Source organism: Erinaceus europaeus, chromosome 3 (assembly GCF_950295315.1).
Source record: "Erinaceus europaeus chromosome 3, mEriEur2.1, whole genome shotgun sequence".
Lineage (NCBI taxonomy): Eukaryota > Metazoa > Chordata > Mammalia > Eulipotyphla > Erinaceidae > Erinaceus > Erinaceus europaeus.
This window is the reverse complement of record NC_080164.1, coordinates 127,779,665-127,803,753: the sequence shown is the minus strand read 5'-3', so window position 1 is coordinate 127,803,753 and position 24,089 is coordinate 127,779,665. Positions and strand designations below refer to the sequence as shown.

Genomic DNA, 24,089 nt, shown 5'->3' with positions numbered 1-24,089 from the left:
CACCATGGTTGGGCATTATTCATGTCAGAATAGAGTTTCTCAGTTTTGAAAGTAGTGATATCTGTGTCAAGTGATTCTTCATTTGAGTGCTGTCCTGAGCACTGTAGGATGTGTAGCAATATCCCTGGCTTCTACCCACTAAATGCTATGGGACAGTTATGACACGCAAAAAAATTGTCACCAGATATTGCCATATGTTCCATGGAGGTAGCAGGGATGAAAATTTGTGTGTGTATGGGAATGCAAGATCTCCCTGTGTTGACACGCTCTGTGTTAGAAGGACATAAAAGGGAGGCATGAGAAGCCCTACTTCTGCAAGTCCTCAGAAGTTATTCACTGGGACATAAAAGCAGTGATTGTTCAGATCAAGTGACTCACAATGGGTGGTGCTGGCAGAATGAGACTCCCCGCAGCCTCCTGGTCTAGGATTGTCACAGTGGCAGTGGTCACCTCTCCAAGGACGGCTTCCACGGGGTCATCAGGACCAAGGACTAGGGAGAAAGACTCATGCCATTCCCGGTCTTCATTGGACAGGATTTCGACTTTAAAGAAGATGTGGTCCACACCTTCAGCAAGAACAGAACAGAAAGAGACAGGTCCTTGTTAGGTGACCTGCCTGAGCTGCCAGTTAAAAATACCCTTTCCTGGTAGAGGTTTTCTATGAGTGCAGTGGCTACTAATCATGTTAGCCCCTGTGCCAAGTGGGGAACTTATTTGATGGACCAAATTCCACCTGTGGTTAAGGCTGAGCATTGCAAATTTACTATTCAACACCACACAAGGATTAATGACCCCTGCCTGACACCAGCTAGCAGTAATCAAAATCTATGATCCAAAGCACACCCCCATCCTGGTTACCAGGGTTTTGCTAAAAATTTCTGTCCTCTTTTTACTTAGGTGTGAACTCCTGTGTTGCTGTGGATGCTTCACAAAGCAGAGCTGTTGGCTGAGAAATAAGAGCTTGAAGGCTACCTGCCAAGCCAGTCTGAAAAATAAAAATTCATTTGAAGGAGGGCCTGTCTGGTGGAGAGAAGGTTAAAAACTTAGGAATATCCTTGCCCCTTGTTTTTAGTCATCTCCAGACTTCACTGCACCAGGCTGAGGTTTTCATATAGAAAAAGAAAGGCAGAAAGAATAAAACAGAAAGAAGGGAGGAAACCACAGCACTGACGTTTCCTTCACTGTGGTGGGGGCTGGAGTCAAGCCTGGGTTGTACTCGTGTCAAAGCAGCACACTATCTATGTGAGCTATTTTGCCAGTCTTGAATAATGGAATGCTTTTCTGAAGGTACAAATCCCTCTTCTTCATTTCTCCCCTTCTTCTTCTTCTCCTTCTTCTTCTTCTTCTTCTCCTCCTCCTCCTCCTCCTCCTCCTCCTCCTCCTCCTCCTCCTCCTCCTCCTCCTCCTCCTCCTTCTTCTTCTTCTTCTTCTTCTTCTTCTTTTGATAGGACAGAGAGGAATCGAGAGGAGGGGGAGAGAAAGAAGGTAGACCTGCTTCACTGCTTGTGAAGCGACCCCCCTGCAGGTGGGGAGCTGGGGGCTCAAACCGGGATCCTTACACCGGTCTTTGTACTTTGCAGCATGTGTGCTTAACTCGCTGTGCTACTGACACCCCCCCCCCCCCTTTTCTTTTCCTATAGACGACTGGGTTACTTATTTCCAAGGTCTATCTGTTTCCATATCCTTATACAGAAAAGGAAAAAGCAAAGACACTTGGGAGCAAGGTCATCAAGAAGACGTGGAGGAAATACATAAACTTTCCCAGCAAACACCAACCAGACACACAGCAGGCATGGAGCCGAGGGTCCTTTAAAGTCCCAGTTAGGTAAGAGAGACAATAGGACACCTCCATATCCTCAATTTCTGATGGAGTAACTGACTCCCTCTACTTGTCAAGACATATTCGAAAAAAAAAGTTACATTACAAAGTTAAGATCCGATTATGTCATAAATGGACCCAGGGTTAATACCAGTATTTTAGCTTCTCACTCCTCCAGAAAGTTCTGTGGGTAGAAACAAAACAAAACTAGTATTTTAGTTCAAGCACTTCTCTCTCTCACTCTTCTTGACAAATGAAAGCAGTTAAAATTACTAGTTTGACCTGGGTTCCACTTCTCTTCACTGACTGAAATCTAGATTTCTTTTGAGGACCAACTGTTTCTTCTTTATTTTTAAGAAACTCCACAAGATCATTCCTTCTCCTAGCAGATGTTAAACTATTCAAGCACAGAGAATGCATTTTCTGGCTTTCACTAATTCCTGAGCAGCCTAGGACAGTGCTTTGTATTGCTTTGTATTAATGGTTGCTGAATGGTGCCAGTTAGGTATTTTATACACACACACACACACACACACACACACACACACACACACACACACACACACACACACACTAAATTAAGTGTCCTTACACTCACCCAAGTCGCAGTGACCAAGGTTAACCAGAAAAATAAGTAAAAAAGAAAAAAAAGAAGGGCCTTTTAAGTAAATCAAAATATCCTGGATGTTTTAACATAAGGCATTCATTTTCTCCTGCTATATTTTAAATTATATATATATGCATATATATATATATATATATATACATATATATATATATATTCAGCAGAGTTATCACTGGGGCTTAGTGCCTGCATCATGAACCTACCATTCCTGGTGGCCATTTAAAAATTTTTTTTCTTCTTCTGATAGAAGAGAGAAACAGAGAGGAGGGAGAGAGAGAGAGAGAGACCTGCAACACAGCTTCACCACCTGTGAAACTTTCTCCTTTTAGGTAGGTACAGGGTACTTGAACCCAGGTTCTTATGCATGGTACCCTGCCATTTTTTTCTTAAGATTTTTTAAAAAATAGTTTATTTACTTATTTTGGATAGAGACAGAGAGAAATTGAGAAAGGAGAGAAAGACAGAGATGGAGAGACAAAAACATACAACTGCCGTATTACTTCACCACATAGGAAGGTTCCCTCCCTGAAGGTGGGGACTGGGGGCTAGAACCAGGGTCTTTCTGCATGGTAACATATATACTTAACTGGACGTGCTACCCCTGCCCTGTCCTCTGCCATTTTTACTAATTAAATTTTTCAAAGATCCCTGAAATCTCAAATGAATGCTTAGTAAGTACTGCTTATGATTGGAACTACTGCTTTCTGCTTTCGTCTCTGTGATCATTCCTTTCTTCTAACACAAGAAATGTGCCTCTTGCCACATACAGGACTGGAATTCAATTACCAGGGCTGAACTTCAGGACTCGGCTCTTGGGATAGTAGTCCACCCCAGACTGGGCTGACCCGTCCCTTGTGCTGCAGCGGATCTTGGATGTCCTGTTCTGGTCCCCTCTGCGGATCACCTTGATGTTCAGAACAGCCAGGCCATCTGGCCCTGATGGCTCCCGCACTTGGTAGGCAGCCTCTTCAAACTCAATGGTTGGTGCTAAGGAAGTACAGTTAGGAAAATAAAAGCATTGGAGAAAACATGTCAGAACATGTTAGAATGTCGGGGTGGGGGGGCATTCTCACAAGTTAATAATACAAAGGCAAGATTCTTGGCTTCCAGCTGTACAGATGAATCAGTACGCACTTCTAAGCAAGCCTTAAAAAAAAGAAAAAGAGAAACGTATCTGTTATTTTATAGAAGGTGTTTCTCATGTTTCTTATTGCAAACAACGTAGTGTATGTAGTTCAGGGGAAATATTTCAGTGGGTTTAATGTTGGAACTGAATGTGCCAAGTGGTGCTCTGGCTTCTCTCCTTCTCTGTTTCTCACTGCCTTATATGTAATAAAATAAATATTTTAAAAAGCAATATAGTGAGGGAGGAATTTTTTGGGGGGAGGAATTTTTAAGCACCTTGAAATGCATGAAGTCCATGTTTCCTTCTAGGTATCTGCAGCTCACAATGTTTTGAAGTTTGCACAACTTATCAAGGAACTGGATCATGACTGACTACTGAATCAACTCATTTTCATGAAGTATGAACTTTGAAGCTGTATAAAATCGATCTCATTTATATACCATTTACATTCTACCAAATCCAGCTCTCATGTTTGGTCTCCCCAGTTTTGCCCTTGCAGGGCTTTTGGCTCCTCCACCCTTAGTTTTTCCTCACTTCTCACAGGTTTTTTAGTTAGGAGTGAGTAAATTTAGTTACTGGCTACAGTAAGAATTTAGATCCATGAGACTTATTAAAATAAACTGGTCTGAGGTACTGTTCTCATTGCTAGGACATGATGGATAATGACATACAGAAATTTATAAAGTTCTCAGTTTATACCTTCTTTTGGCAATATTTTTGTCGAAATTATGGGGAAGAATGAGATGGAAGCTGTAGAGAGAGCATGAGATTAAAAAGATCAGGACACTGAGAGTAATTACAAATTCCATATAGCTGTAAATATATTATGGAATCTTTCAGAAACAGCTAGTTTTTATAGTCATTCCCCTTGATGAAAGTTGGTTCTTTCTAATTGTAGAAAGTAAGCCTCATTTGAGACATCATACTTTTTAGGAAGAATGCTCTTTGAAACACAGGAGCCTAGGACTGCCACATAGAGACTTTGTTCCCCTCTGAGCCCCAAGCTCAGAGGTTCTCTAAGTCATGAGAGGTTCATTTCAGTAATTGAACCTGAGTCTTCTGGGGCTAAGGGACTAATTCACCATGAAGGACTTCCTTATTCTACCCCAAGGTCTATATTAATCCCTGATTGAACATTATAGTCTCCTAGACTCTTGTGTAGATTCTAGATTTTAATCAAATAAAGCTAATGTTTCGTTTGCTGCTTACAAGCATAAGTATAAATTATATAATTTTGCTGGGATTCAGTCTCTTTGGCCATAGGATAACAACACCAAGGAGTGGCTGTCAGGATTTGATAAAATAATAATCACATAATATGCATAGGGTGGTTCTTGACAACAGTAAATAATAAAAAGTTACCATTTATAATATGGTTTACTCCTTCAAATATTCATGTGAATAAAAACAAGTATGTTCCAACTTTTAACAGATTTTCGTTTCATCTTTCCCTGTCACTAACACCTGACTACAGAGCCTAAGTACCTTTAGGTTAGTAGGCCAAATCAATTAGAAAGAAGAAAACTTGAAAAATCACTCCTTTCCAGGAAGACAGCAGTTTTGAAATCATTTGCTAAATTTAACTGGTTCTGATGTCCAAGTCTGCTATTGAACTGCAATGACTCAAAAATTTCTCATCTGTCTTTCTTAGTGTCTTCTGCCTTTCTTAGTGTCTTAGTGTCTTTCTAGTCATACTCACTATTTATTTCTTGGCAGTGTGGGAGGAACAAGGAGATTAAAAATATTTGTAAACATACTAAAGTTCTATTGAGAAGGATTAGTTGCTGCTAACACTTTATTTTTATTGTTTTATTATCTTTACTTATTGGATAGAGACATCCAGAAATCGAGAGGGTAGAAAGAAGATAGAGAGAGACAGAAAGACACCTGTACCCCTGCTTTACCACCTGCAAAGCTTTCCCCCTGCAGGTGGGGACCAGAGGCTTGAACCAGAGTCCTTGCACATTGTAATACGATTGCTTAACCAGCGGCACGACCACCTAGCTCTGCTGCCAACACTTTATAAGGACTACAAAACTTTTATCAGTAGGTGCTTTTATAGCACTTTTTTTTCAAAGCACTTAAAATTGCATTGTTAGTAAAACATCTGTTCCCACCCCGGCAAACTAAGAGTAATTAAAGACAGTCTCTTCTGTTACCATCCTCATCATTGGATATGGTGATGGTGGCCATATTATTCTTCCCAACTCTAGCTCCACTCCAGTGGTTTCCAAGAGGATGGCCGAGGTAGAGCTTGAATTGTTCCTCAGGCTCAAAGATGGAGTCATCATGGATAGAGACAGTACAGTTCTTTATCTAGAGGCGAAGGCGTAAGAGAGATGACAATTTGCAGTGAGGTTGCAATAAACTGTTTTTCTAGAAAACTGCTTCTCTTCTTTGCAAAACCCAAGTATAAACTTAATTAAGAAGGAACCAGGGAGTTGGGCGGTAGCACAGCGGGTTAAGTGCAGGTAGCACAAAGTGCAAGGACCAGTGTAAGGATACTGGTTCGATTCCCCAGCTCCCCACCTGCAGGGGAGTTGCTACACAGGCAGTGAAGCAGGTCGGCAAGTGTCTTTCTCTCCCCGTCTCTGTCTTCCCCTCCTCTCTCCATTTCTCTCTGTCCTATCTAACAACGATGACATCAATAACTACAACAATAATAACTACTACAACAACAAAAAACAAGGGCAACAAAAGGGAAAATAAAATAATAGTACTAAAGAAAAAACATCTTTAGCGCCTGGGAAGGTGGCTTAGGAGTGGGTCCTCTGCCTTGAATGCATGAGGCCCTGCATTTGATCCCCACACCACATGAGAGCAACAAAGAAAACCCATGGGCAGTGGGGCAGTGCTTTGTGTACATGTTCTTCCCCTCACCCCCACTGCCATCTCTTACCTCTCTCAATAGCTCCTAAAATAATTTGAAGAATTGCATGGGGCAGGTAGCTCAGTTGTTGAGTGCATGCAAGAGACCCAGGATTGAACGCCCAGCATCTCATTAAACCAACAACTATAAAGTAGAATGCTGAGTGGTCCGGGAGGTGGCACAGTGGATAGGGCTTTGGACTCTTAACCATGAGGTCCCGAGTTCAATGCCCGGAAGCACATGTATTAGAGTGATGTCTGGTTCTCTCTCTCTCCTACTAGCTTTCTCATAAATAAATAAAATCTTTTAAAAAATGAATGCATAAATCCAACAACTTATGCCTGAGTGAGTAGAATCTACTTCTATGAGGAGTTTTATATTTGAACTTCCATTTTGAATCATTGCTCATGAGTTGTAAAAAAACAAGAGCAATAGACCCACATAGTGGGAGCACCTATAGAACAACTACACACTTCCCCCCATTTTGTTGGGGCTAACCGACACATGCACACACATTATGGTAGGAAGGTTTCTGATGGTAGGGGTTTAGCATAATGATTACACTTCCTGGAGAATCGAATAGCATTTCTTTTCTCTGTAAAGACAGAGTGGTCTTACAAGGAAACCAGAAAGGCTTCCTCTTAAAGACACCTTTTTAATGCTGCAGAATTCTCAAATCTGCTGCCAAATGATGTCTCATCTGAAAATTGCTGACAACTGAGTGTCTGAGAACACAATCAAATGCCTGTTTGATGGAAAGAAATCAAGTGTTTCCCAAGGGAATATCTTCTAAGGAGGGTTGTTGTCTTGAGAAAATGTAAAATTAGGTCACGACATTTTAGAAAAGAGTCATGTGACATGAAGTGGAATTCTTTTTAGGGGGCCATGGAAAATCCACTGTACTCTGATATTTGGGAGTACATCCTCATACTTCCCAAGTCACAAGTGGTATAAATGGTAGGAAAGTAGCCATGTAAACATTTGTATGTAACTTGCCAACCTGTTTTTTTTAAGTTGGCAAAACATGTTGTTTTTTTTGCTAACATAGATTTCTTAAAATAAGAATATTTTTATAGAAAGTATAAATTCAGAAGTGAGTCCTCTTTTCAAAAAGACATTCTAGTGAATGATAAGTTCCAAAGATGCATTGCTTAGCAAGCAAAGAAGATGACGATTCCAAAGTGTGCTTGTGAATAATGACAGCTGGTGGTGTGGGTAATAGATAGACTGTTAGGTTATATTCTCTTTATAATTGTAATACATCATGAACAGCCTCTTAGATAAACAGAGAGTCATCTTTTGAACTTAAAACAAATACAGACATGTGGACTCGAAGTTGAAGATTGTATCTGTAATATTTGAGTGTGTGTTTAAACATGCATTTCAACCTGCTACCAGTAAAATTCCCATAAAACATAAAACTGAGACAGGACTTTTATGAGTCACAGACATGTAAGAGACTGAGAGTTCCAAAGATGAAAGTAATTGCTTTTTTTTCTTTTACTTGGTAGAAAAGATGAACAGAGAAAGAATCTGGGTGGTTTGGAACAGACAGGGTCTTTTTATGCTCAACTTCAAAAGGACCAACCATAAGGCAAAAATTGGAAATGTCTGATTTTATAATTACTGAAGTCTTTGGTTCAGTTAAGAGTATCATGTTCTAAGGTAGCAGTTAAGTGGCAGAGGAAAATTGTTTATGATATTAAAAATGTCTAAAACTAGCAAGTAATTCATATTTAGAATATATAAGGACTGCAAATTAGTAAAGCAGCAATATAATAAAAGGACAGAATAAGAGGTAATAAATCTATATAAACCCAATAAACTAACAAGCATATAAGAAAGCAGCAATTACAGATCTGTGAGTTAAAACCAGGTAGAACTGTATATAACAGATTAGCAAAGGTTCAGATATGAATTATGTTGTGCTGGAGAAGCAGCAGAGCTATTACCATATTACCACCCTCAGGAATCACTAATGTCATGCTTCAAAGTATTCTGACACTACCTCCCCCCTCACCACACACACACACACACACACACACACACACACACACACACACACACACACACACACACACGAGAGGGATATACACAGACTATGGCCCAGAAATTTTGCTGCTGAGTGAATCTCAAGAAATGCCCACTCATGCCTGTAAGTGGACAGGTAAGTGGACTCTAAGCACTACAGCACTAGCCAGCTCCTGGAAGCTACTATTGAGGGTCTCCACCGCCACTGCTGAGAGGAATGGGATAAGGCGGTCAGTATACATCATGAAGTTCAAAACAATATATGAGATGCACACAAAGAAGACATCAGCAGATTTTTAAAACATTGCTGAATAAACAGTAACGATCAGAGAAAATGTAACAGGAGCGCTATTATAATTTCAGAATCATGCCCACAAAACAAGCATTTTATTTTTATGTCATCATCATTTTATTGCTGCCAGAATTATTGACAGGGCTCAGTGCTAGCACTACAGTCCACCACTCCCAGTGGCCTTTTTTTTTTCTGTTTTGATAGGATAAAGAGAAATTGAGATAAGAGTGGGAGATAGTGAGGGAGAAAGACTCCTGCAGACCTGCTTCACAGCTTCTGAAGCTTCACTTCTGCAGGTGGGGTGTGGGGCCTCAAACTGGGTTTTATACATGGTAATAAGTGTGCTCAATTGTGAGCACCACTGCCTGACCCCCATTAAAAATTTTTTTTTTTTATAGCCAGCAAGGTTACTGCTGGTGCTCGGTGCCTGTGCTTTGAATCCATCACTCTAATCGGTCAGTTTTTCCCTCCCCCTTCCTTTAATTATTTATTTCTCTTTTATTAGATAGGACAGAAAAAAAAAAAGAGAGAGAGGTAAGGGGGAGGTAGGAAAAGAGAAAGCACATGACTTGTAAACCTGCTTCACCGCTTGTGAAGCTTCTCCCTGCAAGTGGGGACCAGGGGCTCAAACCTGGGTCCTTGCATAAGCTAACAAGTGCTCTCAACTAGGTGGGCCATCACCCACAACAGGCATTTTTAAGAACAGATACTAAATAATAAATGTACACTAAACACGGTCCATTGATGAGCTCTGAGGCAGAGAAGGGTTTGTGTCTGGAGAATAGAATAAAAGAAATAATAATAATAATTAAAAAAAACAAGAGAAGAACCTTGAAGTGGGAACTGTGTGCCTTGAAGTAGACTACAATGACTCAGTAATTTGAAATGGGGAAATACTATCCTTATGCTTTGTACACACTTCACCTACACTGAGGTTTCTGGTTTTGATGCTGATGCAGCCATACTCAGTGATGTGAGTTCATGTAACCAAATGCATCAGTTTTCATGTAAATTGCCAAGAGAATACTTCCCGGAATTGAATCAGCACAATGCCTGCTTCTTTGGTCTTACAGAACTGGTCTTTCTAGGCTATATGTTGCTTTGGGACAGGTACTCAGGTATTAGAAGGAGCAGGCAACCCAGCAGGGTGGTCTTTTCCCCTTTTAGGAAACTTTCTTTTAGGAGTGTTTTTATCTAACTTACTTTTTTTAGATAGGTAGGTCAGTAGGTAGGCAAAGAGACCAAAGAACCAGAGCTTCCTTCAACGTGTCAGGAGCCACACTCAAAGTTGGGTCATGCACATGGCAAAGTAGCATACCAACCAGTGAACTATTTTGCCAGCCCCATCACTAACTTACTTTCAAACTCAAAGTTCAGTCACCTGATTCTGAATTCCAAAAGGACTGTACATCATCTAAATTTCCCAGCTCAGTCAAAGATATGTGTTTGGTTATTAGTGGGGGAGAAAGAGAACAGAGCACATTTTCCAAAAATATTACCAACTAGTCTTGGATGTTTAGAAATTGTCTGGATTTCACCACTATGGGCAAATAAAAACACCACAGAGGCAGAGAACCCTTTTTCTCAGCTGTCACAAATCCACTTACCTTCTCCCCTTTCAGAAACGTAATCCGGGAAGAGTCTGTATTTCTTCGCTCCTCAAAGTCCTGCATGACCTGAGCCGAATGGCTCTGGGTATAGCACCGCACTGATGACTCGTAGCTCAGGTCTCCACTCCGGACCACGGGCACATGCAGGACCCCCTCCTTCTCTGTCACCAGAAGCAGATCCTTGGCAAACTGCATGCTGGGCACTGCATGAGCAGAAGCAGAGTGGGAGCATGGTTAGAGGGAGCTCCACAAATGGCCCCCATTGGTGGACAAGTCACAGGTGGGGAAGGAACTGGAGGCATGTCTGTTGCTCTTAGAACAAAGGGACTGCTCCTATCTAGTGAAACAGAATCGCAACTGCTGTGCCTGCTTCTGCTCAGCTTGAGGCTGTGGTCACCATCTCAAACACAAAGGACCTAAGTCGGAGGTGAGTGCTTTGCAAGCACATGGGAGATAAGAAATTATACCCATGTGCCACCAACTACACTGTAAACCATTCACCCTCTATGTAATAAAGTGAAAATATAAAGAAATGGGTCAGATAGAAAGGCAGATACAGAACAAGAGAAGGAAGGACACTGAAGGTTCCTCCTGAGTTGTGTCCATGGCAAAGCAAGTTCTCTACTAGGTGAGGTATCTCGCCAGTCCTTTTACACCCTCTGAAGGGAAGAGAACCTATTCTTTCTTTTATTTGGTGGGGGGTGGCTAATGACTTACAGCGCAGTTGCTGACATACAGGTATAATTTTTTATTTCACCATGACTGGTGTCTGCAAAACACTCTCATCTCCAACTGAATTCCCTCCACTATCATGCACCAAGAACCCCAATGCCTCCCCACTTTCCTCTCTATCTCATATAACTGGAAAGTACTCAGCAATGAAAAAGAAAGAATTGCTCAGATTGGTAACATGGCCAAAGCTCAGATATATTATCCTAAGTGAAGGAAGTTACATTCAAGATGCTACTATTTGATTCTTTTTTTTTTTTTATTCCCTCCAGGGTTATCACTGGGGCTCTGCACTACGAATCCACTGCTCCTGGCAGCCATTTTTTCCATTTTTGTTGTTGTTGGATAGGACAGAGAGAAATTGAGAGAGAAGGGGAAGACAGAGAAAGGGAGAGAAAGATAAGATACCTGCAGACCTGCTTCACTGCTTGTGAAGCGATCCCCCTGCAGATGGGGAGCTGGGGGCTTGAACCCGGATCCTTGCTCTGGTCCTTGCACTTCATGCTATGTGCACTTAAGCCAGAGCACTACTGCCTGGCCCCCATTTGATTTTATTTTTATGTGACATTCAGGAAATGATAAAAGTTTAGGGGCAGAATACAGGTCAATAGTTGCCAGGGATTGGGATACGAGAGAGGTAGTTTACAAGGGAGCATGGGGGTTTTATAGTGCTGCAACTGTTCGGCATCTTGATTATGGTGGCAGGCATACTGCTGTAGACATTACAAAAGCTCATGGCACTGTACACACACTTCTTTCTCTGGAAGGATACTACAAAATAGCTGACAAGTAGGTTGTCCAGACAGGAGACTGGAAGGTCTAAAGACAAGGGAAGGAGGCTTGATTCTCACAGCATACCTATTGTTGGCACTTGACTTTTCATTATGTAAATGTTCACATTATTTGAAAATGAATAAAATCACCAAAGACCACCCTGCCGAGTTGCCTGCTCCTTCTCTGGTGACTTTTCAGTCATTGGAAGAGCTTCATCATGGGCTAAATGTGATCTCCCTTGGCCCCCCAAAAGGATGAGGCTCCCCCAGTTTTAGGTGGAAGGTCTGACTCAATTCACCACCCAGCTCTAGAATATAATTTTAAGCCTCATCAATGCTTCCTGAGAAGCAATGGTCCTTTGCAGTTCACCTTGATGTTAGCTTAGAATAGCTCATTCATGGTGATTCCTATTTTGCTCATCTGCCTGTGTCTGAATTCACTCCTGTACACTGTCTACAGGAAAGCCAGTGTTAATTTCCTAACACACATGCACATGCACACGCACATGCACACAAATACACACACACAAAAAACCACTTCTCTACTTTCCATTTCCCCTACTTCTCTGCTTCTAAACATCTTTTGCTCCCCTCTGTGTACAAATTCTATTAAATCCCATAGGCTGAAACACAAGACCTTGTAGAATTTAACTCCAGTCTCTCATTCTGCTTCCTGTAGGGCTCAAAGCGAAAATGAGCATCTCACTGCTTCCCAAATACTTCCTTCAAATATATATCTCCACTTAATAAAACTTCATTTTATTGATATTAATATAATATACATTATATTATTAATGTATATATTTACATATATCCATTTGACAAAGCTTCATTTTATTTATATTATTGATATATACTTTATGTAATATATTAATATATTATATTAATTCATTGCCAAAGATTCATTTTATTATTCATTCAATAAACATTTATCAAACCTAGAGACTTTGCTTCAATATCACCTCCTTTGTGAAATCTTTTTTTTTTTTTTTCCCTCCAGGGTTATTGCTGGGCTCGGTGCCTACACCATGAACCCACCGCTCCTGGAGGCCATTTTTCCCCCTTTTTGTTGCCCTAGTTGTTGCAGCCTCGTTGCGGTTATTATTGCCATTGTTGACGTTGCTTTGTTGTTGGATAGGACAGAGAGAAATGGAGAGAGGAGGGGAAGACAGAGAGAGAGGGGAGAGAAAGATAGACACCTGCAGACCTGCTTCACCGCCCGTGAAGCGACTCCCTTGCAGGTGGGGAGCCGGGGGCTTGAACTGGGATCCTTACGCTGGTCCCTGCGCTTTGCGCCACGTGTGCTTAACCCACTGCGCCACCACCCGACTCCCTTGTGAAATCTTTTATGATTATTCCACACATAGTCACTGGTATGTCCCTTGTATACTCATTAGACTAGATTTATAGTACCATAAGGTCATCTATCATAATATAAATATTCTGTTTTAAGATTATTTTTTTAAAAAATATTTATTTATTTATTTATTCCCTTTTGTTGCCCTTGTTTTTATTGTTGTAGTTATTAATGTTGTCATTGTTGGATAGGACAGAAAAAAATGGAGAGAGGAAAGGAAGACAGAGGGGGAGAGAAAGATACCTGCAGACTTGCTTTACCACCTGTGAAGTGACTCCCCTGCAAGTGGGGAGCTAGGGGCTTGAACTGGGATCCTTACACTGGTCATTGTGCTTTGTGCCACGTGCGCTTAACCCACTGCGCTACCGCCCGACTCCCATTTTAAGATTCTGATGCCCCCACTAGACACCCATTCCTGAGGGATGGGTTTGGACTTAAGTTTCTTTTAGTTCATAGTAGAGTTCCATAAACACAAATGATTATTTCAATATTAAAATATAAGCCTGCAGGGGGAGGTACACATACAGTACACTCATCTCTTGAACGAAAATGTAGGTAACTTGGGGTGTCTCCACAGAAAGTAAGGAAAGGGGTGGGGGTATAGCATAATGTTTATGCAAAGAGACTTTCATGCCTGAGGCTCTTAAGTCCCAGGTTTAATCCCCCACACTGCCATAAGCCAGAGCTGAGTAGTGCTCTGGTTAAAAAAAAAAAAGAAAAAGAAAAGAAAAGAAAGTAAAGAAAGGGGGCTGGGTGGTAGTGTAGCGGGTTAAGTGAACATGGTGCAAAGCGCAAGGACCAGGGTAAGGATCCCGGTTTGAGTCCCCACTTGCAGAGGAGGGGTCGATTCACGGGCAGTGAAGCAGGTCTGCAGGTGTCTTTCACTCCCCCTCCTCTCTCCGTTTCTGTCAGTCCTATCCAACAACAACAGCAGTGGCAACAACAAGGACAACAAAATGAAAAAAAATGGCCTCCAGGATCAGTGGATTTATAGTGCAGGCCAGCAAATAACCCTGGAGGCAAAAAAGAAAGGAAGGAAAAAGAGACATCATATTTTGAGTCATCAGCTGTCATCTCCAATCTCTTACCATCTTGAAATGTGTCATTAATTGCAATGACAGCCTGGAAGGGTTTGGTCAGTTCGGCTCCTTGTGATGAGCTAAGGAAAACCACAAATGTCTCCAGTCCTTCAATTACTGGATACTGAGTGTCATCCAGGATCGTCAAGGTGCAGTACTGGAAGGAAAAGTGGAATTATTGCAGGGATCACTCCCCAATATAAATGACTAGATTCATGTTGAACACCTGACACTAACATAATGTAATCTGCCAGTCCTTCCTTCCTTCCTTCCTTCCTTCCTTCCTTCCTTCCTTCCTTCCTTCCTTCCTTCCTTCCTCCCTCCCTTCCTTCCTTCTTCCCTTCCTTCCTTTCTTCTTCCCTTCCTTCCTTCCTTCTTTAAGAAAACTCAGAACAAACTGATAGAACACCTAACACTCAACAACATTTGCCTTTGGGAAATTAGGTTGCAGGCGACAACTTGACTTTTTGGGTAGTCTTTTTAAAAAGATCAATTAATTGATTAATTGGTAAAGAAGAGAGAGAGAGAGGGAACCAGGGCACCACTCAGGGATCAAACTGAGGACAGAATGCTTGAGGGTTTGACATTTTATGCACTGTGCACCTTCCAGGCCATTTTGTGTATGTGTGTGTGAGCGTATGTGATTTTAAAGTGCATTTTTTGTGCCTGCAAGATAGTTCATGACCCATATACATGACCCAGGTTTGAGGCTGGTTCTCACAACACTGGAGAAAGCTACAGTGCTATACCGTCTTTTCCTCTTTCTCTCTTTTCAACTTTAAAAGAAGTGGCTCAGTGTGGAGAATCCTTGGTGATGACAAAAAAAGGTCATTTTTATTTTAAATGGCTACTAGTTATTGCTGGGACTCAGACTAGGTCTTGGTGCCTGCATAACAGATCTATAGCTCCCAGTGGTCACTTTTTCCTCCCTCCCCCTTTTCTTTTTATTTACTAGGACAGAGGGGAATTAAAAATGGAGGGGAGCTAGAGAGGAAGAGAAAGGAAGAGAGGGAGAGAATGACCTGCATCCTGCTCTATTACTTGTAAAGCTTCCAACATTCACCCTGCAGGTGGAGACCAAGGGTCTGAACCCAGGTCCTTGTGTACAGCAGTGCGCATGCTCAAGCAGGTCCACCACTACCTCACCCAAAAAGTACATTTCTTTTAGTCCATACAGTAATCCTCGCTCTATTGAGCACTCACTCTTAGGTGGTCTGTTTCTAGGTGTTTACGTCAAACAAGTGTGAGTTCTTTTTGAAACTGCTAACACTGGATATATAAACAATGTACTTGAAGGCTTTAGAAAAGGTCCCCCCTTAAGTAGGTTCTCCTGTAAGTCTGCTTGGCTTTTTTTTTTTTTTTTAAAGGAAGCCTGAAATACTTCGTGGAGGGCTTATAGTCCTCCAGAGTGGAGACAACAGACTGGAGACACAGCTAGTCTTTGACTGTGACTGCTGTTTGCTCACCTGCTCAGTGACACCTGGCCCAAACTCCACCTTCCTAGAGCTGGGGACATAGTCAACTCCTGGTGTGGCTGAGGCTGGGTCTGAGGGTCTAGTGGCACACCAGACGGACGTGAAGGTAGAAAGGTCAGTACCCTGGCGGATGATGGGAATCTTCACGGTGCCTGGCGTGAGAGGCATAGAGATTTCAGTGGTTAGTCTGGAGCCAGAAAGTAAGTGAGATTTCCAGAATATCTTCTCCCTCTGGGCTGCAATAGCTGCTGTTTCTCCTGCTTTTGTGGTTGCTCCAAGTTCAAATGCACCTGTGATCTCCTCTGAGGAAGGCTGAGAGGTGTCACTCCCCTGTGTCCACTGACCTGGAGGAGGGGCCCGTGGTAGTGATGCTGGAGGAACAGTGTGAGGGAAACGTGGCCTGTAGCTCCACGAGTGCGACTGTTGTTAGGAAGAGACAAGTGCTAAGGGACAAGAGAGAAACACCTCAAGCCTCCTGTGATAGAAGAAACACAGAGCCTAGGACTTTAGGGAAGAGCTAGAAAATAGTCAGTTAAAGAAGAGCCAGCTAGGGGCTGAATGTTCCTAATTAAATGTTCCTAGCTGGGTTGATTTCCCTACCTCAGCCGCACAGTACAAACATCATTACTTAAACCACATGTGCTTATTGATTATCTCAGGAATGAAACTCAATTTCTGGCCTTCTGTGACATGATATTCAGAAGGACCAAACAAAACACATATAGATTTTTACCTGTTTTCACAATCAAGGCCAGAGAAAAGAAATGTGGAAAGAAAAAAAAAAAAAAACCAACAGTCACATTTTTCTGGCCAATAACCCGAGATGGCATGCAATCATGACTGGTCATTTGGTGTGAGGAAAAAGAAACACTTATCATACAGAAGTCTGTATGCAAAACCAGCTCAGCCACACTCACTGCTTGACCGTGGATGCTGCACTTAGTCTCCCTGGGCCTCCATTTACTTTTGTTATCTCTTCTGAAAGAGATTGAACAAGAATGCCTGGAATGCATGTGGCTTGGTGCCCGGTATGTAGAAAGTGCTTGGAAATTTAGTCCCCTCTGTCCCTCAGAATGTCACCTTGAAAGAGGCAGAAAGCACTGATCAAGTAGCTCAGGACAGTGTACACTCAACACAGGTGCTGCCTCTCTGGCTGTGAATCTGCCAGCAATATGCACACAGCTTCCAGAACCTTGTGAAACTAGAACCTGGGTGGAAAAAATCTACCCACTGACTTAGTTAGGCTGGTAGGTGAATAAAAAAGCTCTGCTTGTTAAGACACTAGAAGCTGGAGATTTGTTTGTTGATAACAGTACACTGAATACTGTACCTCTGTCTCCAACAGATCATATTTCCCAAGGAGTGGAAACAGCTTAAACTGTTCATATTTCATAGTTGCACTATTCACAAAAGTCATGCTCATAGTTGTTCATAGTTGCACTATTCACTAATCAAAGAATGGAAGCAGCCTAAATGCCTGTCAACAGATAACTGCACAAAGAAGTATGGGGCATATACCCAATGGAACAGTACTACCCTGCAACAAAAAAAAAGTGGTATTGTGTGCATCGAGACAAAATGGATAAAACTGGAGGTGATTACCCTTAGTGAAGTAAGTGAGAAGATAAAGGCAACTGCTGGGTCATTTCATATATATGTGGAATACTGAAAATTGAGACACATGACCTTGCAAGTAAAAGTGTACAGATCATATTCCCAGCCCTCACAAGCCAACATACTTGGCACCGTGCCCCTGTAAGGACCACAGATGTCAGCCAATGAGGCCCTGAGTTGATCTCTCTCTGCCATCAGTGACCATAGAAAGGAAAGTGAGTGGAGATGCCTGTTCATCACCCCCTTCTATCCTTGGTCTTGGGACAAGGCATTCTATGCTGCTTGAGACCAACAATGGGATCACAAGGAATGGCGCTCTCAGTGCTTCAGGACATTCTCAAACCTAAGAAAAGAGGAGGTGGGTACTGGCACCCCAGAGATGCTCTCATTACCTGCATCCTCGCTGACAGTGAAGGCCGTGCTGCCCAGGGATACAGTGGAGGCATCATTGGGACCACTGATGAGCACCTTGGCGGATGCCACCCTCCCGATGTGAGCATTGTCTGAAGCATCCGCCAGGACAATCTCAAACTCTTCTTCCTCTTCATATTCACTGTCATCGATGAGCATGACATCACAGGTAGACATGGTGACCCCAGGGCCAAAGATCACTCGGCTCTCTGCAGACATTCCTCTAGATTTAAAATCAGAGCCTGATTCCAGAGCATAAAGGCTACTTCCCATAGCGGACTTAGGAACCGTGTAGCAAATTGCAGATACAATGCTGCTTGAATCCCCTGAAATGTAAATGGGGTGGGGGGGAGGGAAGCAATAGAGTGAGTGCTCCTCACACTTGAAAAATGTCTGGAAACCTGATAAACTCAGTTTCCCCTCTGACACATTCTGGCACTATTTCTGTCCAAACTCTGCACATGTACCCTCTTCTGCATTCTGGTTTCTTCCAAACCTATGATATGAGCCACGTGAGGATTTAATACACCCCAGATACTTACTAAACAACTTAAAATGGATTTCCTAGTCTGTGAATTTTGTGCTCTGTTAATTCACAAGACTCATTGCCCACCATCTAAGACCACAGTGGGTAGGAAGATAAGACATACTTGGTATTTGAAGTAGCGAAGTAATTGTGTCCTGGAGGTAGTGCTATGAACATATTCGACTGCCTTTCTGAATAAACTTCTGCACTTTAATGCCCACAAAGAAATAAGCTTGTTTAAAAAAGAAGAAGACAAAACAAAACAAAACTTGCCTCCATAGATAACAGCTTAACTGGTTAGTGCTGCTACTTTGCTGGGTGACAGCATGCCCTGGGCCCAGCTAGCTGGCAATCGGGTTTGCTGGCCTTCTAAGTGGTGTCCCCAAAGGTTCACACTAGTCACACTGTTACATTAATACCCTGTCAGCAGATTCAGTCAAAAGACTCACATCATCATTTACCATCCTGTTGCAGCTTTGAATGGGGAATTAAATTCCATGTGTTTCAAGTGTCTACATTGCACAACTGTATGTAAATCCACACGAATTTTGTTTTGATCTACAACTCCTGAAGAGTTGCCCTTTGCTGCTCATCTGTGCTCTCCATGTGGCATCCATGTATGTAGGGGACTCTCTAAACACATTTTTCTGTCTTCTAGGAATGAAGCCACCTCTAACGAGCTATAACTTCTCTTTGAAGGCAGCTAAATATTTTATGGAATGGATGACTAAGAATCCTGAGTTTATGAATTTGCAAAGCTTAATACCCACCCATCTTCTTTCTCCATCAAATAATAAATAGAAGCACTAGTAACATCAATCAAAAGACCTTCTGATAGTACTTACTATCTAGAGGATCATTCTTAGACGGAGCTGGGAATTTAAATGCGTCAGAAACTGTAAAGTACCTATACATAAGTTAACATGGGTCACAAGCACTTGACACATAAAAGGGCATCAATAAACATCAGTTATCATTACAGTTTCTTATCACCTTTGCCATCAACAGACCTTTTCTTTGAATAGGTGCGAATAGAAAACCAGCACTCTCGTTGACCCGGTAGGTCTTCTTATCAAACTCTAGTGTAGGTTCATCCTCAGTGTCATTGATAATGACCTTCGCTTGGGTGATCTCCCCTAAGAGGGCATATGCTGGCATGCTGAGTTCCACAGTGAAAGTCTCTGTGTTCTCAAACACGTCATCATCATTGATGACAATGGTGCAGGACTTGGTGTCCTCTCGCTCGTCAAACTGTACCTGTCATGGAAGAAACACCAAAGGGGTGAATCTTGACTCAGCTTTTCCTGCTCTTCTCCATTGGAGCACCAGGGACAGGAGGAACCCTGGGGAGTAGGCAGGGGAAAACACTGAGTGAGGTAGTTGGTTCTTGTGTTGGGGAGGCAGCTCCGTGGGAGAGCTCAGGGCCTACATATATTAATCCCCAGGCTTGATCCCTGGCACCAGATATGCTTAAGCAGTGCTCTAACCTCTCTTAGATGCTATTTCTCTCATGAAATTTATACAGGTAAGGCTGGGGAGACATCACAGTGGTTCTGCAAAAGACTCTCAATCTGAGATTCCAGGTTCAATCCTCAGTACAACCATAAGCCAGAGCTGAACAGTGTTTTAGCCTCTCCCTCTCCCTCCCCCCACACACAGATTAAGAAAAGTAAAAAAACATAATAAAGTTATAAAATGGAAAAAGAAATAGCTAGTTCTAGTCCCAGCTTCCTGCTGTAGTACCTGGCTCATGGCTGCTGCTGAAAAACCTGGCCTGGAGTAGTGAAGCCCTGGTGATGACAAAACACACAACCCATGAAGGGCAGAGGACATTCTTAATATTTTGAATACCATTAAAAAAACATGTTGATAGCCACCCATACCCTGTTTTACTAACTCAATTGAGACATATGTGTTACATGATAACTCACTTCCTTTTCTATCAGTGTCAGGTTTAACTGGAAAGATCTTTGAACTTGGGAGTATGAAGTTCTAGTTTCAAGTTCTGGTTCTGTTACTTTCAGGAAAACTTTACACACACACACACACACACACACACACACACACACACATACACATCAGACTTATCAACTAAATAACAATAACTATGCTCCTACTTCATATATTATATTTCATATTGGAATGACTATAGGAAAAAAAACGGAAGCATTAGGTATATTATTATTGTCTTTGTTGTTGTTATAATCTTCAGAACACTGCTCAGCTCTGGGTTTGGTGGTATGGGTTGCATCTGGAACTTTCTCCCTTCTGTACACTATCTAATCCCTTGTGAAATCTTAGAAGTTTTTACTCATCTGTTGAGTCCATCTATACCTCTCCACCCCTGCTTTGTAACTGAAGCTTAAATCCCCATCATTTCTCATGCAATCTATCCCTACACTCTCTTCTCTCGCTTTGGGCAAAGAAAGCAAAGGGGTGGGGGAAGGAACAGTTAGGATAATAAAAGCTGAATGGGGAGTCGGGCAGTAGCGCAGCGGGTTAAGCGCACGTGGCACAAAGTGCAAGGACCGGCGTAAGGATCCCGGTTCAAGCCCCCGGCTCCTCACCTGCAGGGGGGTCGCTTCACAGGCGGTGAAGCAGGTCTGCAAGTGTCTTTCTCTTCCCCCCTCTCTTTTCCTCTCCTCTCTCCATTTCTCTCTGTCCTATCCAACAATGACGACATCAATAACAACAACAATATTAACTACAACAATAAAAAAAAACAAGGGCAACAAAAGGGAATAAATAAAATAAAAATATTAAAAAAAATAAAAGCTGAATGCAGAGCATGATATACAAGAGATAATTGGGGGAGTGGATGAAGCAAAATAGAAAGAATAAAGGAGTCATTGGCAGGGCAAGTGATTCAACAGCTTGAGTGCACAATTTGTATGTGTGAGGCCCTTGGCTCCATTTCAGCACTGTGTATGCGGGAGCAGTGCTTTTCTTTCCCTCTCTCTCTCTCTCTCTCTCTCTCTCTCACTCTCTCTCTCTCTCGTAAAAAATAAATAAATAAATCTTCTAGAAGAAAAAACAAAGGACATGATGAGGAACTAAATAAGTTAGGCTTTGGTGGTTAAACTTTAAAGAGGATTAGACATGTGGTCTGGGAGTGGACAGTGGATAAAGCACTGGATTCTCAACCATGAGGTCTTGAAATCAATCCCTGGCAGCACATGTACCAGAATGATGTCTAGTTCTTCCTCTCTCTCCTTTCTCATGAATAAATAAATAAATTTTTTTTAAAAAAGGATTAGACAGAGGGTAGAGCCCCATGGTAGGGAACACAGAGAAAACTTGAGAATGGGTGCTAATGGGAAAGGAGGTGGATTCAAAGGAAGTAAAATGGTGCAACCATGTGCCAACCCTGGCTGAAGCCTGCCAGAGTCTTTGAAATCAGAGACCCCTTGTCTACCTACCTGGCCTGCATACTCCACATAGTCCTGCTGCCCAGGCTGGAAGCCGACCTTGGAGCCCGAGCTGGCGGTACCTTGCTGGGTGCGACACAGGACAATGGCATACTGGTTCAGGTTCCCAGTCCTCTGCACAGTGATGCTGATGGACCCCGCTTTCTCACTGACATTGTAGCTAGAAGCACACAGAAAGGCAGGCTTTGAGATTCTGCCCCTGGGCTGGGAAGGCCGGCTTGTTTAATCCCTTGCTCTTCTAGCTGGTTATCCATGTTGAGCAGTGTAGAGAAGTTTGGTTCCTTTAAGAATTTAGGTTGCATGGGGCCTGGAAGTTGGCTCAGTGGGCAAATAATAAGCCTTCTCTGTGTGAGGCCCTGGATATGATCCCTATAGGCATGCTGAAGCACCCTAGGCAGCATCAAGGGGATGCCTTAGACTTTCACATATGTAATTAAAATTGGGCCAGGGAGGCAGTTCAGTGCTACTGCACATGTGTGAGGCCCTGGGTTTGTTTCCCAGAACCACATAAAAGTAATAATAAATGAATGAATGAATAAATAAATGACGTTACATTGGAGGGGATATATTCACCAGGGACAATATGATATTAAGTGACCAAGGAAGCTGTGTATGCAGACTGATATCTGCCTCCTCTCCTTTTTATTAAAGTCAGAGGAAATTTATTCAGAGGAATAACACCACATAGGAGATAATGTGTTCTGTATTTCAGAGCTCAGAGAAGCAGCAATCTCTCCCTGGTGTGGTACACAGTACTGAGCATAGGGTAGTGGGATTTTAGGAAAGAGAGCAACCTGGAAGGCAATCAATGACTAAGCCTAGTTGAGAACTGACTGGACCAAATCTCTGGGAAGTGTGCAAAATGGGCTGCGAAAGTCCAAGATCAAAGTGCACTGGGGAGGACCCACTGCTTGGCACACAGATAGTTGTCTTCTTGCTATGTTCTCATGTGGCAGTTGGATAAGGGAACTCTCTAGAGTGTCTTTTATAAGGATGCTAACCTTATCCCCAAGAGATCTGCTCTTATAACTCAGTCACTTCTTAAAAGCCTCGCCTCCACATAGCATCACTTTGGGGGTTAGAGTTTCCACAAATAAACTGGAGAGGAGAGAGCACATTCACTCTACAGCAGCCTGCCTGTGGTTTCTATTTCCAAGAGCCTACTTTCCTAGGCCTGACTCTCATTGCTTACTTTAGACAGAAAAAAAAGAAAGAAAATGTGGCTTGGAGTAAAGAAAAGGAGCATGTGCAAGGCCCTGGCTCCAATAAATAGATAGTTATTTTCCCCACAAAATCTATAACTTTAGTTATAATTTAGCCTGAAATTCAGCACAGCACTGTGCTTGCCTTTCTTTTATCTACTAGTGTCTCTCTGTTTGCTAAGTCCCCAACAGCCTATGTAAACATCTTAAAGAGCTGTTGATAACATCTATGAATTTGTCCTGAAAGATGGGCACTGCTATGAACAGCAAAAGAGCTAGGTGACAATACTTGCTTGGGAGCAGAGAGAATGCTGATGAGGCAAAAAAAATTATTACCAGCCACTAGTTATTTCAATAACTTAATATGTATTTTTTTCCTATTTTCACCTGATGATATGCATTTTTTCCTATCCGTTATATAGGATTATTTTCTAAAACTTGAAGATGTAAACACATCTTCTAAGAGAGGCAATAAGCACAATACTTTTAAGATCACCGGCCTTAACTCCTGGCTTTACTATTTATAAGCTATGTGACTTTGGACCAGAGACAGCCTTCCATCTCCACTGATTTGCTGTTGTACAGATAATATTGGGTTGTCAGAAAAGTTGTGATACATTTTTTGCAAAGTAAAACAGAAATGGTCCATCACGACTTCTCTGACAACCCAATAGTACGTATCTCATAAATGCAAGGACTAGAGAAGATGCTATGCCGAGCACTTAGTACAATGGTGGGTGCACACAGTATTCAGATAGATGCAGTACTGATTTTTACCTTTATCCCTCCTATCATTCCACTGTCATCATCAGATGACCAGAATTGACCCTCAATATGCGCCACCCCAAATTACTCTGCTGGCTGAACTCAATTCTCAAGAATGAACAGGGAACATATGTACCTTGCATATTTAAAGCTGATGAGGGACCACTGGATATGGAAGACATTGTCACTGACCACACTGGGTCTGCTGTCTCTCACCAGAAAGTGAAAACTATCCATCATCTCATGGGTCTTCTCTTCCAGCAACACATAACGGATCAAGCCCAAATTCACATCCTCTGTGGGGTGGGAAAAGATACCTTGACTCAAATCTGGGGAGGTAAAGACATGCTCAGAGATT

The 24,089-nt window shown here is 42.2% G+C and overlaps 1 protein-coding gene across 4 annotated transcripts in view; it reads right to left on the bottom strand.

Annotated features, from left to right (window-relative positions):
- Positions 1 to 24,089, bottom strand: part of FRAS1 (Fraser extracellular matrix complex subunit 1) — a 532,387-nt gene that overhangs the window by 46,326 nt on the left and 461,972 nt on the right. For all 4 annotated transcript variants that reach the window (XM_060187916.1, XM_060187915.1, XM_060187917.1 and 1 more), the window contains 10 exons: positions 23,868 to 24,027; positions 21,756 to 21,924; positions 19,347 to 19,593; positions 17,792 to 18,136; positions 15,777 to 15,937; positions 14,320 to 14,467; positions 10,370 to 10,575; positions 5,730 to 5,886; positions 3,231 to 3,431; positions 379 to 566 (listed from right to left, as the gene is read on the bottom strand). In XM_060187916.1, the coding sequence (XP_060043899.1) occupies positions 379 to 566; positions 3,231 to 3,431; positions 5,730 to 5,886; positions 10,370 to 10,575; positions 14,320 to 14,467; positions 15,777 to 15,937; positions 17,792 to 18,136; positions 19,347 to 19,593; positions 21,756 to 21,924; positions 23,868 to 24,027 (1,982 nt within the window). The remainder of the gene's footprint in view (positions 1 to 378; positions 567 to 3,230; positions 3,432 to 5,729; positions 5,887 to 10,369; positions 10,576 to 14,319; positions 14,468 to 15,776; positions 15,938 to 17,791; positions 18,137 to 19,346; positions 19,594 to 21,755; positions 21,925 to 23,867; positions 24,028 to 24,089) is intronic.